This window comes from Chaetodon auriga, chromosome 12, assembly GCF_051107435.1.
Source record: "Chaetodon auriga isolate fChaAug3 chromosome 12, fChaAug3.hap1, whole genome shotgun sequence".
Taxonomy (NCBI): domain Eukaryota; kingdom Metazoa; phylum Chordata; class Actinopteri; order Chaetodontiformes; family Chaetodontidae; genus Chaetodon; species Chaetodon auriga.
In genome coordinates this window covers 21,157,853-21,185,547 of record NC_135085.1, presented here as the reverse complement: position 1 = coordinate 21,185,547, position 27,695 = coordinate 21,157,853, and the positions used below count along the sequence as shown (strand labels likewise).

Sequence of the window (27,695 nt, the reverse complement as noted above, 5' to 3'; positions counted from 1 at the left end):
GTAAGATGCATACCAGGGGACAATTGGCCTCCAAACTATTAGCTGTTATGTCACAAAATCATCTTGTACTTCCCATCAGATTTAAGGTGAGCACAAAAGACTTTCACCTTGAAGCAGATGAATGTAAAAACAACCTCCTAGTGTCAAACTCTGCACATGCATCTTTCTGCACAGTAAAGGTAAAAAAAAATCCAAGTGAAGTAACAATAAACTCAATACATTTTGAGAGAAGGCGGGAATTTAAGTAAGCTTTTGAGTACAAGAGTAACCGTAATAACACATAAATTCATATCGTTGCTGCACTTTCACAAATAGGAATTTTATTCTGAAATATATAACCGGAAGTATTGGATTTCCATTCTAGCTGACTTGACGTTGCTCCTTATTTTCCCAATATTAAACCTTGGGGGAGGGATCCTTGAGTGGTGTCGCACAACTACGGTAGACTACAGGCTGTACTTTCCGACTTGGGCTGTTTGAGTTGAGCAGGCAGCGGAGGGTCGACACGAGGATACCCGAAAATAGCTTTCAAAGGCGATTAGGTATGACGGACAGTGACGGGGGGGCTCCGCGGGACTCGACGTAAAGATGAGGATGCCTCCGGTAAGTAACTGAATTTGTTTTCCTGACATTTCACAGGTCTGTTGCCGCTCCAGCGTTACAACCCGCCATTGCAACGGCAAGTGTTAACTAAGGCGAAGTCAGCGTGGATGGGTGTTGTGGTATTTTACGGTCTGTTTAGCTAGCTTAACGGCCAGGAACACCGACAAGGTGCTGTTACGGTAACACTATTTTACGTCAATTAACGTTACACAACACGTTAACGTTCCCCTTCGCACTACGAGCCGTAGCTTCACATTCACTAAAAAAAACGCCAGCAGTGCGGCGGGAGGCGAAATATTGTCCGTGACGATGACAAACGGACTGAGTTAACCTCCGGAGGGAAGCTTTTAAATTCCCGCATCACCGCTAAAACTGGCCGTTGGCTACAAACGCCCACCGAGTCAGCGGCGGTGCGACTGTCCGTCAGAGCAGCGAGTCGCTGCCGTCACTCGGCGCACGACTACCCGCTGAACCGTTGGAGCAAACACTAGCTACTCCATTCCCCCTGGTACAGCATGCTGCCACACAGCTGTATTATTTAGCCTCCATATTTGAAATATTTACCGTGTTGTTCAGTCTACTTGGACATAACTGTTTTGCAAACTTACTCGTGGGCCTCTGGCTCGTTTTGGTGTGGACGTTGAATTCAGCTAGCAGCTAATACTGCCCAAGTTCTGCTGCACACTGTTTTTGATTTTCTTTAGCTGTTCAGGTTTAACCCCCTGCATTTGATAACAAGGGGCAGTTTTCCATTTGTTTGCCCAGGCTACCTGTGAATAATATTTACCATCTGAGCCTGTGTTTGGCCTGCAGGCAGCAGGCACAGCCACAGTGCCACTTATGGTTGCATAATCCAAGCTAATGGTCATCTGTCTGCCTTTGAGAGTTGGTCTGGGGAGGTTGGCTGGTGGCATGTCTTCTGCGTTGACCTCATCCTTTGGTCTCAGGGCCTTAGTCAAGCTCTGGAGGTGGATTTGTGAAGCGGTGGGCCCATCCCAGTGCCAGCTTGAATAGTCATCACCAGAGAGGAATCTGAGTGTGTCACTGAAGAGGGATCCAGATCAGATGATAATAAAGTATGTTCACCTCAAACCAGTGACCATGAAGACTTCATCACATCATTTTCTTGTTTGGTCTTACTTGGCATCTCTCCAGCTTCATCTGATTGTACATGCTGGATGTGAAACACATACAGGACATGTGATCAGGTTTTTTTTTTTTACCTGTAGCAGGAGAATATGATATCTTACTACATCTTCAAGTGGTATTAAAACCCAGGGGGTTTGATTGAGTCGAGTGATCCAGCAGGCTTCCATGCAAAGACGGGCTCTCATGTGTGCAGAGACTTCCCTGATGTAGGTTACTGTATGCTTTCAGAAAGTATTAGTCTCTCCCGGATGGCAGCCCAGCAGCCTGTCTCCGTTTGCTTTTTTTTTTTTTCCTGTCTCGTGGTGGTTAAATGTAGATCAAAACATAAGGGAGGAAAGAAGATCATAATAGCTTTTGACACTTGCTTTGAAGCAGAGCAGCTCTTTGTAAGAGGAGGACAGCTACGCTCCTCTTTACCTTTCCTTCTTCAAATCTCAACAGATTTACCTTTTCAACCTCTTGTCAAAGAAATTATCTGTTTTTTTGAGGAAGTGTGGCCTTTTGGAGGATACAAACCTGTGGCGTGATTTTCTTTTATATGGTTTGCTTTTATTTCGTAGATCTCTCGCAGTACTTGGAAATTACCATAAAAATACTCAGTGGAGGATGTAGGAAAACTCCCAGTGTACTCGCAGTCAGGGCGTTGAACATTACACAATAATGTGTCATTCAGTCATGCGATCATGTTGTTAGAAAGTGATGTCAGTCCATTCTTAAAGAGAGGAAGTGATCATTTGAGGTTTCCCGTGTTCATCCTGAGTCGACGGCGTCTGCGGCACGGCGGTGCGGATCTAAAAATGGTGTTTATCAGGATGTGAGCTCGCAGCCCTCGGAAGCATCAGAAAGAAAAGGAACAGTGCAGAAACTTCGCCCGTCCATAAAGAGAACTCACAGATAATGAGGATTTCTCCTCATCCAAAACCCCCAGTGGGCCACACAGCTGTTTTAAATGTAAGTCACTTTTCATGTCTTTTTTGTCTCCTCTTGACTAAACGTTTTGTCTGAAAAGTCTCAGAAAGCAGTGGAACATTTGTAATTTCCCAGAGCCCAAGAAAATTCAGGTTGTTTGTTTTATTTGACTAAAATGCCGCAACTAACAATTATTTTCATTCCAGATTAATCTGCTGGTTATTTTATCAATGAATTGATGAATCATTTAGTTTATAAAATGTTTAAAAAGGGCCCTTGTTGATGTCTTCAGTTTGCTTGTGTTGTCTGACCACACTAGGAAAAATAAGCTTTTCCTCCTTCATGTTCCACGCAGTGAAGTTTGAGTCGGTCAGTCCAAAACTTGAAGTGAAAAAGTTCTTAGCATAAAGGTGCTAAAAGACAACGTCAGCGCTAACCAAATGTAAACAAACTGGTAGTCCACCATTATTTTTGTGCCATGCGTGCTCTCATGACACAAACAGTAATGAGCATGTTTCCCAAATGCTCTGTTTTCCAACCCATAGTCCGAAAAAGTTAAGATGCTGTGAAAAATGTAAATGAAACAGAATGTGATCATTTGCTAATCCTTTCTGTCATATAATCAATTGAAAATGGTACAAAATATATTGATACACGGGCTCAGGAACACTTCATAAAAGTGTTGTCAGAGTACAGTGATGTCGACCCAAACACCCTCCCTGATACACCAAATCAGCCAATAGTAGGCTTCCAAAGGTGATGCATGAGGGCTACATCACACCATTCATTGTAGTTTCATTCACAGCTTGATGTGATTAATCCCTCTGAAAGACTCCTCCACATACCCTTCAATGTGTTGAAGCAAGCAAGGACTGATCTTATTTTAAGGCGTATTTGCCCATGATGCTCACTGCTGCTGTGCTGACAATGTCAGAAACGTCAGCTGCGATATCATTTGTGTAAAATGAAGTAGTTTTGAGCGTGAAAAGCATGTGTGACAAAGTAATCTTAACCTAAGTCCCAGTTTCTAGCTGTTTGCTTCCAGCCTCATCACATGGTCTTCACCATGTCAAAACGCCCCATCCCGTTTCCATTCGCTGATTAAGGCTGTGAAATGCGATTGAAAGATAAGACAAAGTGGACTTTGAGTTGAGCTTGTTCAGTCACACATGTAGTGTTTTTATTGAATAAAATGGCGCAGATCGTTAAATGAAAAGATAAATGTTAAGCTTAAGCAGGAACTTGATGACCTGAAGTTGTTCGTCTCCCAGTTTCCGTCTTATATTTGCATCTTGTTTTTGCTGCTAAGTGTGTGGACTTTGTGTTTGGATGCCATCAGCTGGCAGCGCTCCACCGGGTTATGATACTTCCTCTTAAATACTTAAGAGAGCACAAAATATTTAAACTCTTAAATACCAAGCCTGAACACTTAGGAACATTTATGTAGGACATTTATTCTTAATTTGAAGAAGAACTCTCAGGCCCCTCTGAATTTGGCTGCATTTAAGATCGTTTTATTCCTGAATGGCTCCATACATGTTGGAGATGTTTTCGCTGGTCACAGACAGAGAAGCACAGGTGGAATTGTTAACATTAATGACGGCTATTTAAGGGACCCAGGGCAGGGAGGCAGCTGTGTACTCCCAGAGTCCTGGAAATGGTGCACTCAAATGCTGTTATGCCATTACTAAGGATATTACACCCGTCATTTCCTTGCTGCGACTGATCAAAATGTATGATGTGAAAATGGCCCGTTGCCAAAATGTGATAGAACACCGGGCGGTGGTGTGTGAGCGTAATTGAAAACACCATCCTCATACAAGAAGTAAGAAAATGATTAGAAATCAAAGGAAACAAGAAACCAGGAACTCTTCAAAGAAAACATCCAAAAATATTCAATTATTCAACTGAACCAGATGCAAAAATTCGTAATTTTCTGTAGATGTTACGTAATTAATGATTGTAAGGGAATTCCACCTGATTGTTGAGGAAGTGAATGCAGCCTCCCTCACAGGAAACAGTCCAGGAAACACAGTCCTGTTCTGACAGCGAGGACTTAATGAACTGTCTCAGTGTTCTAGTTTGTCCCAGCGTCCTCACTGTTTATGCCCTTGTCTTATTTCATTTTGCTGCCATGCCGGGATGTCCAGTCAGGCATAGTTTATCGTGTTAGTAGTCCGTTAGGCCATTTCATTATTAGCATGTCTGGCTCAGACTGGAGGCTGGAGCATGGCTGTAGTGACTGGGGATCAACTGTTTGCTTGTATTTAAAAATAGAATAGAGAGAGATGGAGAATATCTTTAGATCCCCAGCTGTTGGATTATTTTGTGACATTTTATCCGCCAAACAATTTCTCAATCAACAAAGTAATGACATGCTGATGGTATTAAGGTATAACGCTGACCATGCTCATCACCAAAGTTTAGAGTGCAAGCATGCTAACAGCAGGCTAATTAGTGCTAAACGCAAAATACACCTGAGGATGAGGGGACTGATTCAACACATTGAAGTTTTGACCTGATGAAAAGTAAGATGATAGTTTCTTTTTTGATACACATTTCCTTAAGCTCGCGTAGCTGCAGGACCATTTTCCTTCAGTCCAACAGGCTCTCCGAATGACACACTCTCATGCACATATGTCTCTTTTAAAGCATCTCCCCAAGTTTACATGTCTAAAAATACAACTCCGTCACGCACTTTGACTAAAGATGCATTATTTAATGCCTCTGCAGAGTAATTAAATCTTAATCAGGGACGGGCTCCTGTCCTCACGGAGGCGCGTGTGTCTGTCTGTGTGTGTTTCTTCATGTTTGGGTGTGTTTTTGTGTACGCTGTCCCACACTCCGCTGGAGCTTTTCAGGCTCTTTCGGTGCGAGACCATTTATGAAGCCTTTCAATCAGCGGAGAGGAAAACCTCTCTGCTGGACTCAAAGGTTGGACGAGGTTAAACTCTGGGGCTGAGAAGCTGTTCCCATTGAGCTGTTGGTTCAGGTGATGTGAAAGTAATTTACTCTAACCAAACTGGATCACCTCACACACACATTTTTTTTTGTTTTTGTCTGGCGACTTTAAAAACACCTGGAAGTTTTAATGCTGTGTCCTGCTGAGGCAGTGTCCATGGGACTCACCCAACACTGGACAGAAGTGGTCATGCTTCACCACATCATGTCATCAATGCCTGCAGTTTTGATTTGGTCCTGTGTCAGTCTGTTTATGCAGTAATGAGTAGAGCAATAAAGGTTTCATGAAGTGATAATGGATTAAATAATTGTTACCTGCTATATGACATAAGTAGTGTTGATTCTTGTATTGATTGAGCGTTGACGTCACGAGGTGAGTGTTATGTCTAAACTGAGCCATCATGCTCCGTCTGGGCTGCGCTTGCCTTAAGGTTTGTCACATGCTCCAATTAAATCACCATTTCTTTGTTTCATTCACTGATGGATTATTCATTTTGTGGATTTTATTAATTCAAAGAAGCCTTTTCGTAGTCTGTGCGGTTCATTTTTTTGGCTCGGGTGGCAGCGCTCTCCCTCAGCCTCGTTCCTGGTGTGGCAGGAATGCTTTGACCCACGGCACACGCTACATGTGTACACACTCCTGTCCTGTGCCTTCGCTGCTTTGTGCTGACATCGTGCCCATGCTTGCACCTTAAACTAAGCGGAAAATGTGTTGACTCTGCTCCTTTCTCCGAGGCCTTCGCTCTGCGGAATATCTGGTCTCTGGTGTAATCCCTGGTCGCTCTTGTCCTTATGAGAATGACCCTGAAGTTCAGCCTGGCTGTTACTCATTTGCAGCCATACACACACACACACACACACATATCACACATAGACACGCCTCCTCATGCCCCACACCATCACATCATCACTCCAAGGTCTCCTCATCAGCAAGGACAGACTGGGCAGGTTTAGTGTGCAGTGATTCAGGCTTCAGCTGTTTTCCATTCATGCCTCTGATTGCCTTGTCGCTCTTGGATGGATAATGGCTCACGATGTAGAACAATGTGCAATACATACGATGAGATAGATGTTGTAGTGCATTATCAGTCGAAGGTGTCGTTCATGAACTCGTGTCCCACACTCAGAGAAGATTTTGTTCTGATTCATCATCAGCGTGATGGGTGGAGACCTTGACCTTGGGTGTGAATCTTCTCTGCAGCACTGAGCTGTCTTTGCTTTTCAGTAATCTAAAGTTCATGTCCTGCGAGCATGTGGGAAGCTCACGGTTTTGTGCTGTAATCATACTCATTGTGTCACCTCCCAGTGAAAACAGCAGCATGCTTTGCCACACAGGTTCAGCTGCTGCTCTTTACTGAATGGTGTTTCCCTTTTATGTCTAAGGTGTGGGCGCTGGGCGCTTGCCAGACTGGGTGAAGAGAGAACTGAGAGGGAAACCCGCTGAGAAATAAACACCGCCTGGGACCGCTGAGGAGGACCTCTGTGCAGGTGAGTACTGATGGAGAGAGGAGCATTAGATCAAGGCTAAAAGTACATCCAGAACTTTGACCATTTCCAAGTTATGAAAGACACAACTCATCACGATAAAGTTCACAATGCCTGGATGACCTACAGAGCAAGCCGGCCCCGGATGATTGGCTTTACACAGATGTACAGAGTATAAAGTTGAGTTGTAAATTTAGCTTATGATACGACCTTAATGCTGTCTTCAGGAGTCTCACACTTAGAAATGTCAACAGCTGTCAGTATAAGAGCCAAGAGAATATGAAAAAGTGTGTACAATAACATGTACAGGCCAAATATTCTATACTGACTATACATCCAGCCTCTTAAATGTGAAGATTTGCTCTTTTTCTCTAGTTGGAAACTCTGTGAATTGAATATTTGAGGTTTTTAACTGTTAGTGAGCCAAAGAAAGAATTAACTTTGAACTTTAGAAAACCTTTTCGAGCATTTCTCACTGACCAAGTGATTAATTGGTAATAATGAAAGTAATCATTTACCTATTAAATTTTGCTGAAGCAAATTTTTGAATGACACAATCTCTTTTTGTAAAGGATGGTCCTGTACATTTTCAGCTTAAGGAGTAAAGCTTAAGAAGCACAGAAACACCTTTCCTTAGTATGTAGAGAATTTGACTTTTCGACCCATCTTACTCGTACCCGTGCTTCCCTTTCATTATCTCTGTGACCCTCGAGTGAACACAAAAGAGACGACTGCATGGGAGGGAAATGAGAAGTAAGAGCGAAGGAGAGTCAGAGGGGATATTTCTTCTTCAACAAATTATATTACAGTGAGCAGAGGACAAAGATAGGAAAAGGAGACATAGTTCAGGCTGCCATAGTTTGGAAATATAATGGACTGGGTATTAAGGACATGCTCATCCTGCTTCTAGGTTCACGCGGCCGTTGGCAGGGTGGAGCTTCCTGACCCATGGAGAATTACTTCCAGGCCGAGGCCTTCAACCTGGACAAGGTGCTGGACGAGTTTGAGCAGAACGAAGGTGAGCTGCCGCCTTAGAGACGAGACAGGGACAAACCGTGAGTCATTGTGCTTGAGAGAAGACGGGTGAGACGAGGTGCAGCTGTGGGACAAGTTTTAGTGGAGTTGTGTTGTGGTTAGGATTCAGTTATGTAACCCAGGAGTAAATCATCAAGGTGTCAGACAATCGGCTACCGCCCAGTGAGTTTGAGTAACATTTACAGGTGGTGATTGAGGGTGTGCAGAGAGGGAATAGGACTAATTGGATTATCCATTTCCCTGGAGCTCGTGTGAAACTGTGTTTTTGGTGCAAGACGAGCGTTGTCTTTTTTTACTTCACACTTAATGCTCACATTAAGGTAAGAAATTGTGTTAGGGCCGCTTCGCAGCCGTGGTTCCACTGAGTTTATTTATGGTGATTGTAAAGTAAACACTGCATTACTGAGCTGTGCATCTGCAGACTCTAGCACAAACAGTCTGCGCGTAATAGAGGAAAGACTGCTCTTTTTCTGGATTTATGTCAGATGACCTCCAGAAAAATGCCGCTCCTCCACACACAGCATATTTTGATGGTACTGTGAGCTCTGTGTGTGTTTTGGCTGTGAGTGATTATCTGTGTGTCCTCTGCCAGAGATCCAGCTTGGCAGATTAACTCTGTGTGAGTGTGTGTGTGTGTGTGTGTGTGTGTGTGTGTGTGTGTGTGTGTGGTTGAACCCAGCGCAGCACATACTAAAACAGCTTAGCATGAATTCCAGTGGAGGGAGGAGCACCGTACAGTAGCTGCCACGGCTGTGTGAGAATGTCGTTTTGAATAAATATTATAAGAATCTCCACTCGTATTACACAGCATTCATGTGTCAGCTTGACTGATGGCTCCCAGGGGTGACCGAGCCGTTTGGCCCACTTTCTCAGAATTTCCCAGTCCATCCACACACTAATTTCCCACTCCATGCCAACCTCATTTCTCAATTTGTCCCCTGGTTTGTTCCTCCCATTTTTAGCTCTTTCGATCACCTGGGAGTGTGTATCTTTGTGTTAGCTCTCTGTGGCGCTTCATTTTAGGCTTCCTGTCATGCTGTTAGAGGGTCATGATCTCTTTGCTGGTAGCCACTTCTTCTTATTCTCTGTTTCATATCTTCAATGTGACCCGAAACCTGCAAGCTATGCAGAAAATGAGGCTGAGAGGTGATTTATTCAAAGTAGAGATCAAACTGTATGTGTTGCAGCAAAGCCACTATTGGCTCAGTTGATAACTCATCATATAAAGACTAAAGGCGTTATGATAAATACAGAATTGTGTTTTTCCCTCTTCTTCTTTTGCCAGATGAGACAGACAATCCCATTCTCTCAGATGCCAAGTGGACCCAGATCCTGGCCCCGCCAGCCCACCTGCTCTCTCTGAACCCCGCCCTGGCCCACACAGATCTCAGCCCCCGGGAGAGTCCGCTGCCCTTCAAGACCCTCCCCGACTCCACCTCCAGCGCCTCCCCAGGGGCCGACCCTAAAAGACACCCCGGTCCTGAACCTCCATCCTGGGTAGAGGAGAGGCCGGCAGACGTTCACAGCCCACCCCTCCCCCAGCCCAACATCGGCAAACTGGTGGGCACAGACGACCTCTCGCCGCCCCCTGTGACGGCCTGCACTGCTGTGGAGAACGGCTGCCCCGCCAGCCCTGCAAGCCCACAGCTAGATGGGCTCAGCAAGGAGATAAGTTCTCTTCCAGATAACCAGCCCATCGCTTCTGATCAGGAGGCTCAACCTCACCAGGAGGAGAGAGCTGCTTCAGCAGGAGGAGGAGGAGGAGGAGGAGGAGGAGAAGGCTCCGCTGTCAATCACACTCACTTCACCTTTGACGTTGGATTAGGACAGGAAGAAACTCTGTCTCCCAAAACTCATCCAAATGTGGGAACAGGAACACAAAATGGAGAAGGTGAGGAAGAGGAGGTCATCACCGCTGTTTTTCAGGACAGTCGTCAAGAAAAACAAACTGCAAACTCAAAGGAGGAGCAGATAGAAAGTCTCCTGATCAGGGGGAGAGACATTCAGGCTGGCTGTGAGGTGGAGGAGAATGGTGTGTCTCTCCTTGACAGGGTTGGAGTGGAGGAGGAGAAGAGATTTGGTCCAGAAGGACAGATAGACCAACACCTCAGAATAACAAGCCTTCCCAATGGTTTGGAACAGGACAGCAGTAGCCATTCCAAGCTTAAGGAGACAGAAGAGAAGGAGGAGGAGGAGGAGGGTTTTTCTCCCTCTCCTGTTCCCTCTAAAGAGGACTCTGTCACTGAGGAGAAAGAAATGGAGGAAAGTAAGCAGGAGAACGGTGATGGAGGAGCAGTGGGGTCAGGTATCATCCAACCAAAACTCAACAATCGGCTGCAGCCGGTCAGCGTCCCCTATGGAGGGGCAAGACCAAAGCAGCCGGTCAGCCTGAAGCTCCAGATCCCACAGCCACTGTCAGGCCAGGTCCAAAATCAGCTCGGGCAGGCCGCCATCAGCAAAAATAAAAACCAGGAGAATCAGAGTCGGAGAGGCACGCCCTCCGAAACTACGCTCAGCGGGACTGATCAGAGTGCAGTCGGGGTGAACGGAGACGGCGTAGTCCACTCTCCTCTCTTGATGCCCTCGGAGAGCCCAGACAATGACCTCCAGGCAGGCCAGCAGGGCGCTCTGTGCAGGAAAGCTGCCAGCTCGCTGGGGGAGGTTGCCCCTGTGTGGGTACCTGACTCCCAGGCCCCCGTCTGTATGAAATGTGATGTCAAGTTCACCTTCACCAAGAGGAGGCACCACTGCAGGGCCTGTGGCAAGGTCAGTGGAGTGCTCGAGCTGGAAATCTAAGCTAAAAATCACTGTAACACAAAAAGAATGATTATAGCAATGTGCCAGGCATTTCTCAGCCAAATCCTTTGTGTGGTTATTTATTGGTGTTATATTTAAAATCCCGTAATAATTGACCAAATTTAGGCAAAATGCTGTCTCTGGAATGATTGAACAGAAATCATTTTCTAGTGTCTGAAACATCAACAAAAGATGCTATTTTTTTAGGTTCAGCCCCTCAGAATGAAAGGAACAACATGAACATGAAGAGAAATCAATCAGGCAGAGGAAGGGACACGTTTTCTCTCTATCTACTGGCCCGTATAGACTAATAGACCAAGATGCGGCACATCTGTGAGATGTATTGTATTTGGAGTATGTTACAGGAAAAACTCACCATGCTGTTATCATTATTGCTTTTTCTCACTTGCCTCTTCTCCAAAATGTTCACCTCTCCTGGGGGGGGTGGCCTTTCAAGACAGGTTTAGGAGCACTAAACTTGCAAAGCACGTCAGCAGAAAACAACTGGAATTCAGCAAACATCACATAGGAGCAACCTCTAGTCATATGATGTGCATGACAGAACGGAGGTCTCTTGTCTTTACGTTTATCCATTAGATTTGTGTTTTAGAGACGTAGCTCATACCTTCATCCTGTGTTTCTTACGTTATTTTCATTATCGATTAATCTTCACATTATTTAATTGCTTTATCTGTAAAATGTCAGAAAATTGTGAAAAATCACAACCTCAGAGTGAAATCGCTTGTTTTCTCCAACCAACATTTCAAAAGCCAAAAGACGTTCAGTTTACTGTGAGATCAGACAAAGAAAAGCAAGAAATCCTCACAACTGAGAGGCTAGAATGAGAACATTTTTGACATTTTTGCTTGAAAAATGAATTATGACTCAGCAATTAATTGATTACCAAAAGCTTTGCTGGAGTCTGTGGAGTAAGGAGGTAAATTAAATTAAGTGCTCTGATAGATGAGTTTCTTTTTCAGTCCTCTCTGTGCAGATAAACTCTGGGTGTGCAGGTAGCTTTCGAGCATTACGGCCACCCACACATGCAGCGGGGTGTCCGCACAGTGCTTTAAAGTGAAGATGTGGTCGCTGACACCGCACTGGAAAATCACCGGACTGCTACTTAATTTCCCATGGTGGTAAACAAACACACTCTCTGCCACTTGAGCAGGGAGGAGCTGGCACTGCAGCAATACTGACACTGGCACCGGGGCCGCAAACAACAGACACAGCAGGATCCTCAGTACATCCACCACCAGACTGGTAGATCCACAAACCAGTGTATAATGACGCTGTGAGGCTCTGAATTAAAAGGATCCTCCACCCTCTGTCTAATATCCCACTAAATACATGTTAGTGGATAATGATGTGCAAGGAGGTGCTAATCCATTGAAAGCAAAGTGCCCTGTACACAGCTGCAGCTCGTTGAAGTGCTGGCAAAGTACATGAAATCAATATCCATAAAATGGTACATTTGCTGCACACTTCATCACAACCTTTTTTTCAATTCTTCACCTTTAAAGATCTTCACAGTTAACGTAAAATCATTAGGAGAAATGTTTTTGATCCAGTGTGCTCATCCTTTGTTGGCATGCGGTACGAATAATGCCTTTCCTTCCTCTGTGGCTGTGTGTTTTGAAGGTGTTCTGCGCGACGTGCTGCAGCCTGAAGTGCAGGCTCGTGTACATGGACAGGAAGGAGGCTCGCGTCTGCGTCACCTGTCACTCTGCTCTGACGAGTGGTGAGCATCACTGCATGGAGAAAGCTAGTTCTTCGCAGCTTAGACGTTGCATTTATGTCTGCGCTTGGCATATATAAATGCAACTGAGGATGCTGCTCCATTAGAAAGGACTTAAGCCAATTAGATGAAGAGAAAGCAAAGGTTTGAGGACAGGTTTAATATAATGGTCAACAAAGGAACACTTGAAATGGGTCGTTGTAAGCTTCATTTGAACTATGGTAAAGCTGAACCTACAGTATGACTTGTTCAACACTCTTTCTTTACAGCAGTGAGTATGAGGTGGAGTATGGTAATGAAGCACAGCTATTGTATAAATAGGCCTTTTTCACAGCAGATATTTTGACATGTTGTAGCAGGTAAAGCACAGGTGCAATTAGTAACATTAATTATGGTTGCATTTCATTTAGGCGTGCCTGCTGGCTCGCTAGAGTGGCTTACTGGGCCACTTATTGCAACAGAGCCCTCATTAAGGAAATTAGCTACAGCTGTGCTTGTGATGCTGCGACAGTTCAAAATTTCTCCTGTGAAGAAAGTCTGTTCATCGCAGGAGATGTAACAGTGTGTAGGAGTTCCATGATGGATTGCTTAAAAGACATTTTCCCTGCTTCTTTTCTTCAGGCTGTATAGTCGTTGACCACACAGACACATTTTTCCTAACTTACACTCATGACGTATTCTGTGTCTGTCAGCTCAATCATGGGAGACGCCGGCCACTGCAAGCAACCAGAGTCCAAACCCCAACAACCCAGCGGAGTACTGCTCCACCATCCCCCCTCTGCAGCAGGCCCAGGCCTCTGGGGTGCTCAGCTCCCCCCCTCCTACTGTCATGGTGCCCGTGGGAGTCCTGAAACAGCCTGGCAACGAGGGTACAACCTTTACCGAGAATAAAAATGCTCTTAGCACTTTATTTTTCACCTTTTGCATGACATTCTGTCCCCATTGCTTTAAAGTACTTTAAAGTTGTTTTTTTGCTGGTCCTGATAAGGGTTCTGCCTGTGTGAGTATGTTCAATCAAGATGTTTAAGTAAATGGAATTTTATGTGGGTGTATCACCTTTAGGGTCCCTGACACGGGAACAGAGGAGGGTGTGGTTTGCTGATGGGGTTCTACCTAACGGAGACGCAGCAGAGTCCCCCAAACCTCCGTCCTCCAGCCCAGCCCCCTCGCAGTCACTGGCCATCTCCACGTATTCAAACAAATCCTCCACTTGTGAATCCTCTGAGGTAGGCTTGGCACGAAAAACATTCACGCGAAAACAAATGCTATTAGGTTAGCTTGTATGGGCACATTAGCTACTCCTCAGTTAGCCGAAGGAAGCCACAAAAGACTCTTTCTGTGGGATTCTTGGTGATTTACTGGCGGGGTCACGGATTGCAATGAACAGGCAGTAAACAGTTCAAAGGAAACATTCCTGCTTAATCAGAATTAGGAGTCCCAGTCGACTGAAATGCCTAAAGGAAAACAGGTTAATGTTTGCCTCACAACAAATAACAGCCCAGCGCAGTTGTTTCTGTGCTCGTGCTGTTCATTCATTGGGCTTGAATGCCAGCCGTCAGGATGATTCATGGCCTGTTGAACAGAATGACTGTTGAAGCGTTTAAATGCCTTCATCTCATATGGCCCGATGATGCCATGCAGACCGAACTCGAGTAAAAAAACAGACTTTCACATGACGCCATGAAAGTCATACCGGCCCGAAGTCAGTAATGTGTGGATTTGAATTTACTGCCAAAGGTTCGTCAGGTTCAAGTTCACCAGCAGCAGTGGCAAAGCGGTGAACCTCTGATATACTACGGGGGCTGTAACTCTGCTTTTCTAACGGTTTTCAGGGTTTAGCACCAAATAAAAGTGACAACATGCAGCACTGACAGAACAAACAGTTCAGGCCAGTAGAAATATTGAAACAGCCCAGTGTTTGCATGGAGTTTGAAAGAAGCTCACTGGGCAGGGATCATCAAACGAGAGATGCTATCAATTTGCATGCAGTCTTTGTGAGAGACTTTCAGTTGTACTAGGAGCTAGAAGTCAGGATAGTTTGGTCTCTCTGGCCAGTTAGTCAGTGTGAGTGTTTCTGGCCACCTACTGGATCTAAGTCCAACAGTTACCCTCCTTTTGGTCTCCACCAATGCCTGAGAAAAATGTCTCCGCGCTCTTAAGCTGCTAAATGCGGCAGTATTTTTTACCAGCTGGTAGCTAACTCACCGGCTGCATGCTGCTGCTGCAGACAGGGTTGATGAAGCTTGAAAGCTGTAAAGTTGAGGACCCTAAAATAAAACAGTGAGCTGAAAGATGCCGTAAAGCTCTGCAGAGGCTAACTGCAGGGTCAGGTCATAATTCTCTATGAATGTGTTGCTATGAGCGACCTCTTCCACCATCCACAAAGTGATTTATTCTTATTTTTTTCTTGTTTTTTTTCCATTGTTGAAATACATTGATGCAGTTTAAAGGAAATGTAATACTAAATTCCTGGAGTATCCCTTTTAATTCCACCAATTCTGATTATTTTTCTTCTTGTGGTGCATTTTTATACCTGGAAATTCCCATAAATAACTGGTTTGTGATTGGTTTCTTAGCTGTAGCAGCAGGTGTATCTATGAAAAAGCCTTTTGGATGCAGCCAGTCTATGACTACATCTCACTGTGTGTTATAACACCTAACGCCACGCCCCCACCCCTCCTCTCCACCCCCAGGCGGTCCACACCCCCGTGGCCCCGGTGGGCAGCCCCGTGGGCAGCTCCCTCAGCCTGATCCCGGAGGACGGGCTCCCTCCCATCCTCATCTCCACCGGAGTCAAAGGAGGTACGGGAGGCCACATCACAGGTGCTTGCCCTCATCCTCACCATTGCTCCTCATTGCTCCGTCAGCTGCCGTCTCTGTGCTTGTTAAGTGTGTTTTTCCATGTGCTTTGTATCACGGCTCATGTTTCGACCACTCATTGCCAGTGGGGGGAGGAGAGGATTTGTTCGTGGGAGTGCACTGACGATGTTTTAAAGAATTGTGAGGGTCTCTCACTGTTAACTTGGTCTGATCATTATGTCCTTCTCTCACCTCACATGTGACTCCTTTATCGTCCTCACCTTCTCCCTGATTCTCGCTCCGACATCTCCACCCTCTCTCATCCTTGGTTCCCTCCCGTTTATCTAACTTTACCTCGACTCCTTCCTCCTTCCTCCACCCTCCTCTCCTTCTTCCGCTCCACCGCAACCCACCTGCAGACTATGCAGTGGAGGAGAGGCCTTCAGAGATCGTCCTCATGCAGCAGCTGGAGGAGGGAGGCCCAGACCCCCTGGTCTTCGTACTCAACGCTAACCTGCTCGCCATGGTCAAGCTTGTCAACTGTGAGTTACCCAGCCAGTGGGTTTTTCTACCATTTAGAGGGTGTTGGTATCATTTCCAGATTTAAACTTAAAATACTCCAAATCCCAGTGTAGGAAGAAGGAATGGCACTACCACATTTTAACGGTACCTTTTATGCAGCCCAGTTTAAACCCTTAACTAACCCTTAAAAAACCCTGAATAAACATGTTTCACAGCATTTCATGGGAGGTTTAAAAACATGATCTCTAAACTCATGCAGGATTGGCCCACAAAAAGTCATACAGATTTACATGTAATGTCCAAAATCCATGAAGCAAAGTCCAATTAAGAATGTGGAATGTGAGGAGAAAAGGAACAGGATCATAAATTACAGTGAATTCAGTGGCGTGGTTATGATCCAGAGCTCAAGCCCAATAAAATGGACCCAAGATTGAAATCCTAGATCTCAACAGGAACAATGACACTCTGTTCCCTTCCAGAAAAGACACACTTAAAAGACTTTGAAAGCCTCGAGGACAGAACATTAGCTTGAAAAGTCAGATTTTTATAGATACTGTATCTCAATTCGCTTTGAACATTAGAAATAAAACACACTGATGATTCAATACTGAGAATACTTTTGGTAAGGAGGAGCAGAAATCAGTGTCTGGACCTACTTACAAATGACTGATTTTATGATGATCTGAGCAAAAGGTACAATACATATTTGTACAGTGTAAAATTTTAATTGGCCTGATTAAGCTTTTGTCTTATGAATTATTGAGTAGTCAAATCATTTTTGAATTTCATGCACGTGGATGTTTTAGAAGTGTTTCAGGCACAGATTCAGTAATGTGTCTGGTTCCAGGTGTTACATTAATGGTTCTTTGTCATTCGGACAGAGGAGTCTGGTATATAAATGGTTGTTCGGCTTGACATGAGCAATGGCAGCAAAGAGTCACAATGCTGGCATAGTATTTGGCATCTCGTGCTCCTGATGTCACTGCTGAGAACGGCGATGAGTTGAAACATATAATCATCCGAGGGATGAAGTATGTTCTCCCACAGTCTGCATTTTAAAACGTATTTAGCTCTAGAAACCTTAATTTACTCACTTAATGACCATCGTGAGCACAAGGGATGCTCGGTTCACTTCTCGCTCTGTGTTTTAGGATTAATTCAATCAATTATAAGAGAACTCTGCAGCCTATTGTACGATCAGCAACAGTGCACAAGGATAGAATTACAAGACGTTAAGTTGGGACTAATTCTGTGTAGCTCACATGCTGTATGCTGGATATTCATTCACACACAGCAGGGATGAAACTTAAAATACGAGGAGGGAGAGAGCTTCTTAGTATTTTAGTTGTATGAGGGTGGTGGTGTGTGGTGGGCATCATAAAGGGGGGAAATCACTGTTAAAGACTGATCTGACATGAGATCTTCATTTTCTCAACTTCAAATGGGCTCATTCACAGTTTTTTTCTTTTACTGAGGTAATTTTAATGCTCTTTGTGCAAATAAGATGATGCATGATGATGAGTCCTAAATTTATTGAGTTCTGTGCATTTAAATTTTCTTTGAGCATGTTTGTGCTGGTGTCGCCTTTATGCAAGACTGATGGCAGTCAATTGAGACTGCTGCAAGTGTTTTGCTCGGTCCAAACTCGTTAGACATGACACTCAATGTTTCTTCAGACGTGAGACAAACATCACGTTTACAGTGGGCATGTTTGAAAGGAGCTTATGAAATGTTTATAGCCATGGTGTCATTCCTCCTCCCTGACTGATGTGACTGACTGCTTTTCTGCTCTTTCAACCCACAGACGTTAACAGGAAGTGTTGGTACGTCACGACTAAGGGCATGCACGCCGTCGGCCAGGCAGAGGTGGTCATTCTGCTCCAGTGTCTACCTGACGAGAAGACCATCCCTAAAGACATCTTCACCCACTTTGTGCAGCTCTACCAGGAGGCCCTCAGTGGTAAGAACACAACCGACAGCTCCACCAGGAGGAACACTGAAATCAGTCCACCTCCACCGTGGGTGCCTCTCGGGGGACATAGCAGCTCATTAGTAGTCCTGTCTTGAGGCTCACAGGTGAGTCCACCTGTCTCGGTCAGGTGCTGTCCAGTTAAAAATGAGCTAACCCAAAAGTAATGTCATATAATGTTTGGGGGAAATGTTCCAGCTCTACTTTTTGCCCCGGAGAGACGACAGGTGCACCAAGCCGTCCTTTATTTAGAAACCAGGTTACTGTTGACCGCCGCTAACTGTGTCTCTGCCTTTTTCATGAAAAATGGTCCAAACATTAGCGTCCCGCTGTCAGGTCGCCTCCCTCCAGGCGTGACACCTCACTCTCGCTTGTCTGGCGTTTTTAACTCCGTATGCTGCGGAGCAGAATCGACTAATATCTGGTGACTTTGACGGCTCGCTCCCCTCAGGCTGTTTCCTTTTTCATACTCACACTGGAGCACTTTCTGGCTGTTGGACGGGAGCCATATTCAGCGTGTCGTTCCTGATTAACTCGCCGTCAGTCAGGTCTCGGGAAGAAGTGCTGGCTCTAGCAAGTCCGAGCCGCCGAGCTTTGTCGTGCCGTTACGGTTATTGCGTTATGTGGCGTGTAAAGGCACTGATCCCTCCCACAGATAATTAGGAACATGAACCCTTTGTGGGTAATATGAGTTTGCAGGGCGAGCAGGCAAGATATGTTTCCATTCATGGCTGTACGACGTAATACAGACTAAGCAAGGCTCCTTATCCACACAGTAATCCCAGGAATACACTGAAAGCCTCTGCCTTTCATATCCACCCACTTTTTCAGAGGGTGAGAACTCTGAGAACTGGTTTCTGTCTTTTTTTTCCACCTGTGCTTCTCGTTTATGTTCATTTTTCATCCTTGGTCTTTTCTTCCATTTCATCCTCTTCATTTTCATTCCCGTCTCCTTTGCATCATTCCCTGCTTTTTATACTTCCCCTCTCCATACTCCTATTATATTACACCTCTTTTCTCCCTGCCTCCTCCCCCACCACCCTGCTGTGCCTTCCCCTCTCCTGTTTCACCAACGCCTCCTCTCCTCCTCACATCTCCTGTATCACTAACCTCCTTCTCTCCTTCTCTCCTCCTCTCGTCCCCTCCCCTCCTTCCTCGTCTCCTAAAGGCAACGTGCTGAGCCACCTGAGTCACTCATTCTTCACGCAGAGCTTCCTGGGCAGCAAAGAGCACGGCGGCTTCCTCTACATCAGCCCCTCCTTCCAGTCGCTGCAGGACCTGCTGCTGCCCAACCCGCCCTACCTCTTCGGCATCCTCATACAGAAGTGGGAAACGCCCTGGGCCAAGGTCTTCCCCATCCGCCTCATGCTGCGGCTGGGCGCAGAGTACCGATGTGAGTCGGGCCGACTGGGGTTCACACCATGTGGTAATTTGCGATGTGGAATAAGTGTCACCTGATCATGTGACTTAATGTTATTTTAAAGTTCATGTGGTTTCATCATCCACAAAGGAAATGTCAGATGTGCAAACAATCAATGTAGACAAAGACACGATAACAGAATCAGCCCATAAAACAAGTGTGAAAGGTCGATCTTGACCTTTGAAGCAGCAGTTGATAATCTCACCTGGTCGGTACTTTCTGTTTTTGTCTCCTGATCGAACTCCACGTACATATTGAAGTACAAATTGAAAAATTCTGATTCAGAAACTGATACAAGACAACAAATCTGAGCATTTGATGCCAGTTTGTGTACATCAGTCAGCCGTCGATACTCGGACACGTTTTGGTGCAGAGGCAGTCACATTAGTCTACCACTCAGCAGTCTCTCCCTGCTCGCAGTCCTAAAAAGGATGTGATGTCATATAAATGAATATTGATCTACAGTCACAAACTGTAAAACGTCTGTGAGGGCTGTGTTGCAGTTTGTAGTCCGGCAGTGTATTATTGCACTAAGCACAATAATAAAACGGGCTAAACTAATAATGTGTGCCTCAGTGTTTCTGTTGACCTGCGAGTTTATCGGGGCTGGCAGGAGACCAAAACAGGAAGTGCATGCTTTAACTGGGCTTCAGCTGAAGCGATGGGGGCAAATCTCTGTCGGGCTGGATGTGACCAGCAAGATGAGGCCTCACATTTTAGGCTAACTAGCAGATTGTGTTGGATTTGCTGCATTTTTTTTTTTTTTTAGCATTTCAGTAAACAAAGTTTCCAAGTTAAGTGTGTTGAAAAGAACTCCAGTGTCCTCGAATGGTTTGATGGTTTCTTGTGGTAAAATATTAACATCCACATTGATCTGTGGAGCTTAGCATGTCAGTTGTTAGAAGAAGTCCGCAGACATCCTACCAGCCCGCTCTCATATGTTTCTCACAGCTTCCCACACGAACCAGGAAGTCTTGTGAGGGGTTTTATCGGAGAGCCTCCTCTCCACCAAATCCCCTTCTCCTGCAGCCAGACCCGCCAGCACGGAGCGCCGCCTGGCCCTGCTAAGCCTCTTGCCCGCTTCCAGCGAGCACGGATAGAATACATTAACAAAGCCACATACAGTCGAGGCTCTTAAACACAAATTGTTTGCATCGCTTTGAAATTAATCCACCACACAAACAGTGTAGTTCTCTACGCTCTCACCTTAAGCGGTGACTGGCAGAAGGTCGAGCACTCCTCGGCGTACGGATCCCCGCTGAACTGCAGATTGAGGCCGAGATTGTTTTTTTTTTATTGCTAATGAGAGTTTGTGGCGAGATCTTATTTCCAGCTGTTTGCTGAGATAAGGCTAAAAATAGTCATCTAAGGAGCTTTGGCTGCTGGAGAAAAAAGCAGCCTTATTTTTCACTTGTGGATTAGAAGCGTTTCTCCTAACTGCAGGCACAGTTTACTGTATGTGCTGTGTGTGTGTGTGTGTGTGTGTGTGTGTGTGTGTGTGTGTGTGTGTGTGTGTGGGGTCTCGTGTTCAGCTCATTTGCATTTCTGAGTGCAGCGGATGGAAAACACGGGAAACACAAGCTGTGCAGTTAATAAAAACCTGGAAACACCTCACCTACAAAAAAGACTGATGAAATACATGTTGAAATCAAACAGGGAATATTGTACAGCTACAAGGAGCGTAAATAAATCAAAATATTCTTTTCTGTGACCACGTTTCTTCAACTTTGCAGTTTATCCGTGTCCGCTGTTCAGCGTTCGCTTCAGAAAGCCCCTCTTCGGAGAGACCGGGCACACCATCATGAACCTGCTCGCAGTAAGACCTTTGTTTTTCTCCTCCCGTCTTTGGGTTATTATTTATTTTCAAGTTGGATCTATTCTAATATGGATTTCACTTGTGTGGCCTGTAAGTGCTCTGATTTGTTTTTATTTTGTGGTTTTTCTTCTTCTGTAACACTGTGCTTATCTCTTTCCCGTCCCGGTTGCAGGACTTCCGTAACTACCAGTACACGCTGCCGGTGGTCAAAGGTCTGGTTGTGGACATGGAGGTGAGGAAGACGAGCATTAAGATCCCCAGCAACCGTTACAGTGAGGTGAGTGTCGACGTCACGTACCGCTCGCTCGCACACCTGCGGCTCAGTTCAGTTCCATTGCTGGTCACATGAGGTTACATGGGCTGACGGGTAACTCATCCCCCTGCTTCAAAGCATAATCACACATTATAGACGTGGAGAGGACGAAATGAAGCCCTCCACCAAACTAATGACATCAGCGGAGGAGGCGCCTGTTAAGCTGCCTGAACGTCACACATGTTCATTGCATGTAGGTGATGTGTGGGCCCCCGCGGCCGAACACTAGGCGTGGGCTGCCGACTCGCTGTAGCGCTGCTGCCTCGAGGGTGTGAATGAACGTCCAAAGCAGAAGAAGTGATACGCACGAAGCACCATTTGGCTGAGAGAGAAAGCCACGGCGGAGAGAGTGGCGCCGGTTGTAGCGTTTGGCTGGCGAAGCAGGAACAGATGGGAACCCCGTAATGTGAAGTGGGGACCGTTTCTCAACAGCTTGCAGGCGAGCCTTTAGCGCAGCGAGCGGTTAAAGCCCTCCAGATTTTCAGTTTTATTTCTGATTTGCAAAGGACGGCTTCAAAGAGGCGCAGAGGCAGGGGATTTAGCCGAATTAATACGTGGGATCTTTCAACTATTGATATCCACCATGTCAGCGTCTTCTTTCGCAATCTGTCATCTCTGCGCCATCCCATTTAACTGGAGGACTTTACCCACAAGCCCACTGCAATTAGGCTTAACCAGGCGGGCTCTGTTAAGCCCATTCTCCTCAGCACCCACACCCAAAGGGCAGCTTAATTAGACATGGATATTACTTGTCCTTGCAGCTGATGAAGGCCATGAACAAGTCCAACGAACACGTGCTGGCCATGGGGGCGTGCTTCAACGACCGCGCCGACTCCCACCTGGTGTGCGTCCAAAACGACGACGGGAACTACCAGACGCAGGCCATCAGCATCCATCACCAGCCTCGCAAAGGTGCCAACACACAACAGATTCATCACACTTCCTTGTCTGCCTGGTTTGTGTGTCCGGCTCGCTGCCTGGAGAAATCCTCCTCCCGACTTGTTATTATTTCTCTTTGTCTGTTTGCCAGAAAATAATTTCACCTCGGTCGGCGTTCCATTTTTTTTTCCTCTTTGTGTTTTCCGCAGTTACTGGAGCCTGCTTCTTTGTGTTCAGTGGTGCTTTGAAAGCCTCGTCGGGCTTCTTAGCCAAGACCAGCATTGTGGAAGGTGAGAACTGTGACAACAAACTACACGCTGGATCTAAAAATCCTCAAGTATTACTTGAGAGTATTTGTATGAAGCTTCCTCACAAAGGTTCTCGATACACACCAGAGTATTTACCCATTCTGGCACAAAATCACAATTAGTGCTGAAACTGGGGGCTGAAGATTTAAAGATATGAACTTACCAACTGTCAAACATTTGTCCATGTTGGGATTTCTGGATGTCTTGGAAATATTGCAGTACATAATACACTCCAATACCCAAAACACTGACATCCCCATCTGCTGATGTTATTTATAAACAGTCTGTCATTAGATTTTCTAGAAAATTGACTGCTTAGATTTTGGTGGTTGAAGGTCAATCTGACCTCACATTTTTGATCATAACGGACTAATCTTGGGCGTCCATCTTCAGACTGCGCTGCTGATCTTTGTGGCGCCTGCTCTCCATCAGGCCTCTGTCCTCCTCTTATAGATTCACACATTATAATCAGAAGAATAACAATATATTCATTTCAGCACTGATCAGGATAATGGATCTTTTTCTCTCCACCCTCAGACGGTGTGATGATCCAGATCACAGCTGAGACCATGGACTCCCTACGGCAAGCCCTGAGGGACATGAAGGACTTCACCATCACGTGCGGTAAAGCCGACCAGGAGGAGAACCAGGAGCTGGTCCACATCCAGTGGACGGAGGACGACCACAACTTCAACAAGGGGTGAGGCGAGAGGAGGAGCGGGGGGAGCTGCAGGAGATGGAGGAGATGCGTTTATGTCACGGACAATTGAACTGATAGCTTCCCAACCGCCGCATTTACTACTTTGCTATAAAAACTCATTATGCATGCTCGGGGAAGCCCTCTGGAGGAACATCTTAGCGGGGTGGAATGATGTGGTTTGACGTGTCGTTGAGATACAGACCAGCGCAATCAATTTTACAGCAGTCAGATAAGATCTGCAAATTTAAATGTGACTTTTCACTATTAAATATAATTGAGGCTTTTCACCAGATACTCTATCACTTAATTAGCAAAATATTCTGAACAGTCGCTGTTTTAACCCTCATGTCACCACAGAGTGAACCCGATTCCTGATAGTTACGTATTTAACTGTGTGCAGCAGTTGTCTGATGAATATTGTTTTTAGCTCTTCAGTAAGTCGTGAAGTCGCGCTCGCCCCCTCCTCCCTCTGCTTTACATCTGCTCTGTCTCTAAACCCTCTGCTCATCGAGCGCTGTGGTGCTGTGTGTTTGGTTACTCAGCGTCATCAGTCCGATCGATGGGAAGTCTATGGAGTCCATCACCAGCGTCAAGATCTTCCACGGCTCCGAGTTCAAAGCCAACGGCAAAGTCATCCGCTGGACGGAGGTACGGCAACATATGAGTGACACCTGTGAGCAGAATGCAGTGCAGCTTGTACCAACACTGTGTTAAAGTTCGGTTCACCAATAATTCAGGTTCAAGAGTTGACACGTTGCATGATTGATGTGTAGACCCTCTGACCCTGGTCCTGTTGTTGAATCTACGTCAGATGTTTGGTTCTTGTGTGTTGTTTGTACTGTTGCAGCTGTTTGTGTTGAATCGCTCAGTAAAAGATTTTCTTGTGTTTCTGGGATCCCCTCAGGTGTTTTTCCTCCAGAGCGAAGATCAACCCAACGGCCTGAGCGACCCGGCCGACCACAGCCGGCTGACGGAGAACGTGGCGAGGGCTTTCTGCGTGGCGCTCTGTCCGCACCTGAAGCTGCTGAAGGAGGACGGGATGGCCAAACTGGGACTGAGGGTCACGCTGGACTCCGACCAGGTACACTCAGATTATTGTCTTCTTTATCGGACTGAAGGGAAAGCTTTGACAGTGGTCTGATCCTCTCAAAGTTTACCTCGTGGTTCCCTGTACGCTGACAGGACTGATGATCCCGTCTAACACCTGTGTGCCTTGTTGCAGGTGGGTTACCTGGCAGGAAGCAACGGCCAGCCTCTCCTGCCTCAGTACCTGAGCGACCTGGACAGCGCTTTGATCCCCGTCATCCACGGCGGGGCGTGTCAGCTGAGCGAGGGCCCAGTCGTCATGGAGCTGGTCTTCTACATCCTGGAGATCATCTCGTAGGAGTCTTCATCTTCTGACGTCATCTCACAGCCAGTCATCTCCCTCCAACCGTTTGCACTTCAAGAGAGCCCGAAAACTGTGCCGTGCCAGGCGGGGTAGCATTCCTCAAGTCGAACCTATGCATCCAACCGCCGTCTGCTCCGCTCCCGAAGCCGCCAGGGGCCCGAGGAGGCTCCGAGCTGGGTCGTCTGTCACGCGTCCCCCGCAGCGAACCTCACCTGACAGCTGCTTCGATCTCTGGTCTTCATTGGAGGCGCTCGAGCAGGAAGTGACCGTCTGACCCCAGTGCGGCGTTACGGTGCCTATAACAAGTCGAAGCCCCTCCTCAAAGTTTCCATGTTTTATTTTGAGACGACATGGAATCAAATCGTCATCTTTGATGGCGATCAGCAGAAAAGACCCTCTCTACTGATCTCTACAAAGTGATAGAAGTTTAATAGGATGCTCGTAAACCATCGCTGGTTTCTCGAGACCCCTTGAAAATGACATCATCGCTTTCATTTGCCCGCTGAGATTTGATGCTGCTGAAAGGTTTTTGTATTTAAACTCCACACGCAGTCATCTTTCCATGTAATGTTTGAATTCAATTTTCTGAGTCACTGAAGGGAGCTGAGCATGTGGCTGCTCGGTCAGAAATGCCTTAATTTACCCAGAATTCACGGCAGAGTCCTACTTACTGTAAGATAGTGGAGAAGTAAAGAGCTTCGTGCAGCGGATGAATCCGTCTGAAGACACCGGCCCCAGATCTCCCTCCAGTTGAGTATTTGTGGCCGGAGTCAGAAAAGGCGTCCACCCGCCTTCCCCTCGTAACCTGACTGAGCTCGAGCAGCTTCGCAGAGAAAAATGGGGGACGGGGTCGGACTTAACACGTTCAGTGGCCGAACTTTCAGACGTGACAATCAAAACTTAGCAGTTCTGCAGTACTTGATCCCCTGATGGAGACCTGTCCATACAGACTGAAGGCAGACTGTCATGAAATCAGATCAGTTTGTAGAGACCAGTTTCCACTTTGACATCAAAGGGTCTTTTTCAATGTCAAAAAAAATCCACTTAGTAAAACATGAATGCTTCCACGGAGGGCGGCTGCTTCTCATAGACGCTGTGTGCAGCTGCTCGGGCTCCTTGTCCTCCGTCACTCCAGCGTCACTGTGGCAGCCGGGAGTCCTGAAGCACTGAAGTCTAATATCTGCAAAGGCCTCTGTGTAGCACGGACGCTCTGAAACGAGGGAGGCTCCTATCCGCTGCAGAGAAGTCTACGGATCATCCGCTGGAAGGTGCGTCTGTGTGGTGATTTTCTTTTATTTTCGCACCGTGGTGCTCAGTGCCTGCAGCAGCGATTCATCAAGCAAGAGAGGAAAAAAAAACACATTTCGGCTTCACTTCTTAAGCTTTACTCATCAGCTACCAGATGCTTTACTTCACGGACAAACACACTGACCTGTTGTACATATTTTTGTAGGCGTAACAGCTTCACGATAACTCTGCGTCTGTAGCCTCCAGAGATCCCAGTTAAAGGCAGTGTTACTGAAGTGGCCGTCATGGACTCTGACTGACGCGCTGTGAAATAAGATTACGTGTTACTTACTCGGAAAACCCTTTCGTCCTACGGTAGACAGCTGATTTTAAAAAAAAAAGAACAAAAAAAAAAAAAGGTTCCAATGCTTTATCGATAAACTCAATCTGTACATAAAGCTGAGAGAGCAGAACAGGCGAAATCAGTTTTTAATCTCATCGATCATCCTCAGCGTCATCAGCGCTTGTCGTTTGTCCAGCAGTTATTTTGGTCTTTTCAATCATACAAAGAGAATAACTGTTGAAGATGTAAAGATATATATACATTATATATATATATATATAAATAAATATATTAGAACTGTATTAAATTGCAGAAGCAGTGCACTGGATTCTAAGCCATTTACAGGAGAGTTAAAGCGAGCGCCGGGGGGGCCGCCGTGTCCTGGAAGACGTCAGTTTTTCAGCAGCAGATTAGAAAAGTTCAGTGTTCGCAGACATCCGGGGTTCCTGCAGAAGCAAGAGTTTGATCGACCTGAAGCTGAATGTATTTCATCTCACGTTTCCTGCAACTTATCGTCCTTCCAAAGCCCTGAAATCATGAACATCCTGCTCCAGACTTTGCAGACCTGCGTAGGAACCCTGTAGATGGCTGCTATGTTGTCTTCAAAGGCCTCAACTGATTTAGTGCATCTAGAGACGGAGCGCCGCCGCTGCCTCCGCCCCCCTTTCCCTGCTCTGGACTGCGCTCTCCTTCAGCGACATGGACCTGGAAAAAATATAAGAATGTATTCCTCCTGTTTCTGTTCAAATCTGCAAAGGTTTTGTCCGTTGGTTTGTTTCTGGCTAGACTAGTCACCAAAAACCACCCTGTCGTGTCTGAATGCTCTGTACAGTAATCCTTCTGCATCACGGCCGTTCCTCCACCTTTAATCATGCTAATATAAAACCAGAAGGAGCTACACAGAAAGTACTGTAGGCACAGTATGAGAGGTTTTGTTGAAGCGTTTTATGGGAGAAAAACAATCTCGTCATAACAAGTGAGAATCAGACAATCACATGAAAATCTGCAGAAGAGCCGAGTTTAAATTAGACCTGTAGCCGTTCTGTATTCGTTTCTTACTCAATTTGAAGTATTTTAGGAGCTACTGTAGCAAAGTAATGTTAGCGAAGCTGATTAAAATGTTCAGTCAAGACTGAATGAGAGGTCAAAGGTCACCAGTTCTGGGTTTATTACTGTGATCATACCGGAGTTGGTGTATCTCAATCACTGTGTGACGTTCATCAGCCGCCGCCGGCAGTTCTGTTTTTATAAATTAGCATAATGACGAGGAGACGTGAGGATTTATTTTTCTGACTTCCTGTTTTCTGTTGTTTTATTTTGGCATTATCTGACG

At 45.9% G+C, this 27,695-nt stretch overlaps 1 protein-coding gene across 2 annotated transcripts; it reads left to right on the top strand.

The window, feature by feature from the left end:
* Positions 1-405: 405 nt before the first annotated feature.
* Positions 406-26,410, top strand: zfyve9a (zinc finger, FYVE domain containing 9a). 2 transcript variants are annotated; one of them, XM_076744849.1, is made up of 19 exons: positions 406-603; positions 7,006-7,110; positions 8,018-8,125; positions 9,428-10,908; positions 12,580-12,679; positions 13,369-13,545; positions 13,739-13,902; positions 15,370-15,478; positions 15,895-16,017; positions 17,802-17,957; positions 19,135-19,359; positions 21,120-21,202; positions 21,375-21,479; positions 22,277-22,427; positions 22,604-22,684; positions 23,240-23,402; positions 23,945-24,050; positions 24,307-24,483; positions 24,625-26,410. In XM_076744849.1, the coding sequence occupies exons 3-19, from the start codon at positions 8,056-8,058 to the stop codon at positions 24,784-24,786; spliced, it is 3,633 nt and encodes a 1,210-aa protein (XP_076600964.1). In that variant the 5' UTR covers positions 406-603; positions 7,006-7,110; positions 8,018-8,055; the 3' UTR covers positions 24,787-26,410. The 2 variants fall into 2 exon arrangements, with proteins under 2 accessions (XP_076600964.1, XP_076600962.1); XM_076744847.1 differs by having other exon boundaries at positions 15,370-15,499.
* The last annotated feature ends 1,285 nt before the right edge of the window (positions 26,411-27,695 follow it).

What these genes read in the sequence shown, in the direction of transcription:
- zfyve9a (XM_076744847.1), top strand. Translation starts at nt 8,056, where the DNA reads ATGGAGAATTACTTCCAGGCCGAGGCCTTCAACCTGGACAAGGTGCTG. An exon ending in CCATCACCAGCCTCGCAAAG is followed by an intron (nt 22,428 to 22,603) that starts GTGCCAACACAC and finishes TGTTTTCCGCAG; the next exon opens with TTACTGGAGCCTGCTTCTTT. An exon ending in GACCACAACTTCAACAAGGG is followed by an intron (nt 23,403 to 23,944) that starts GTGAGGCGAGAG and finishes TTGGTTACTCAG; the next exon opens with CGTCATCAGTCCGATCGATG.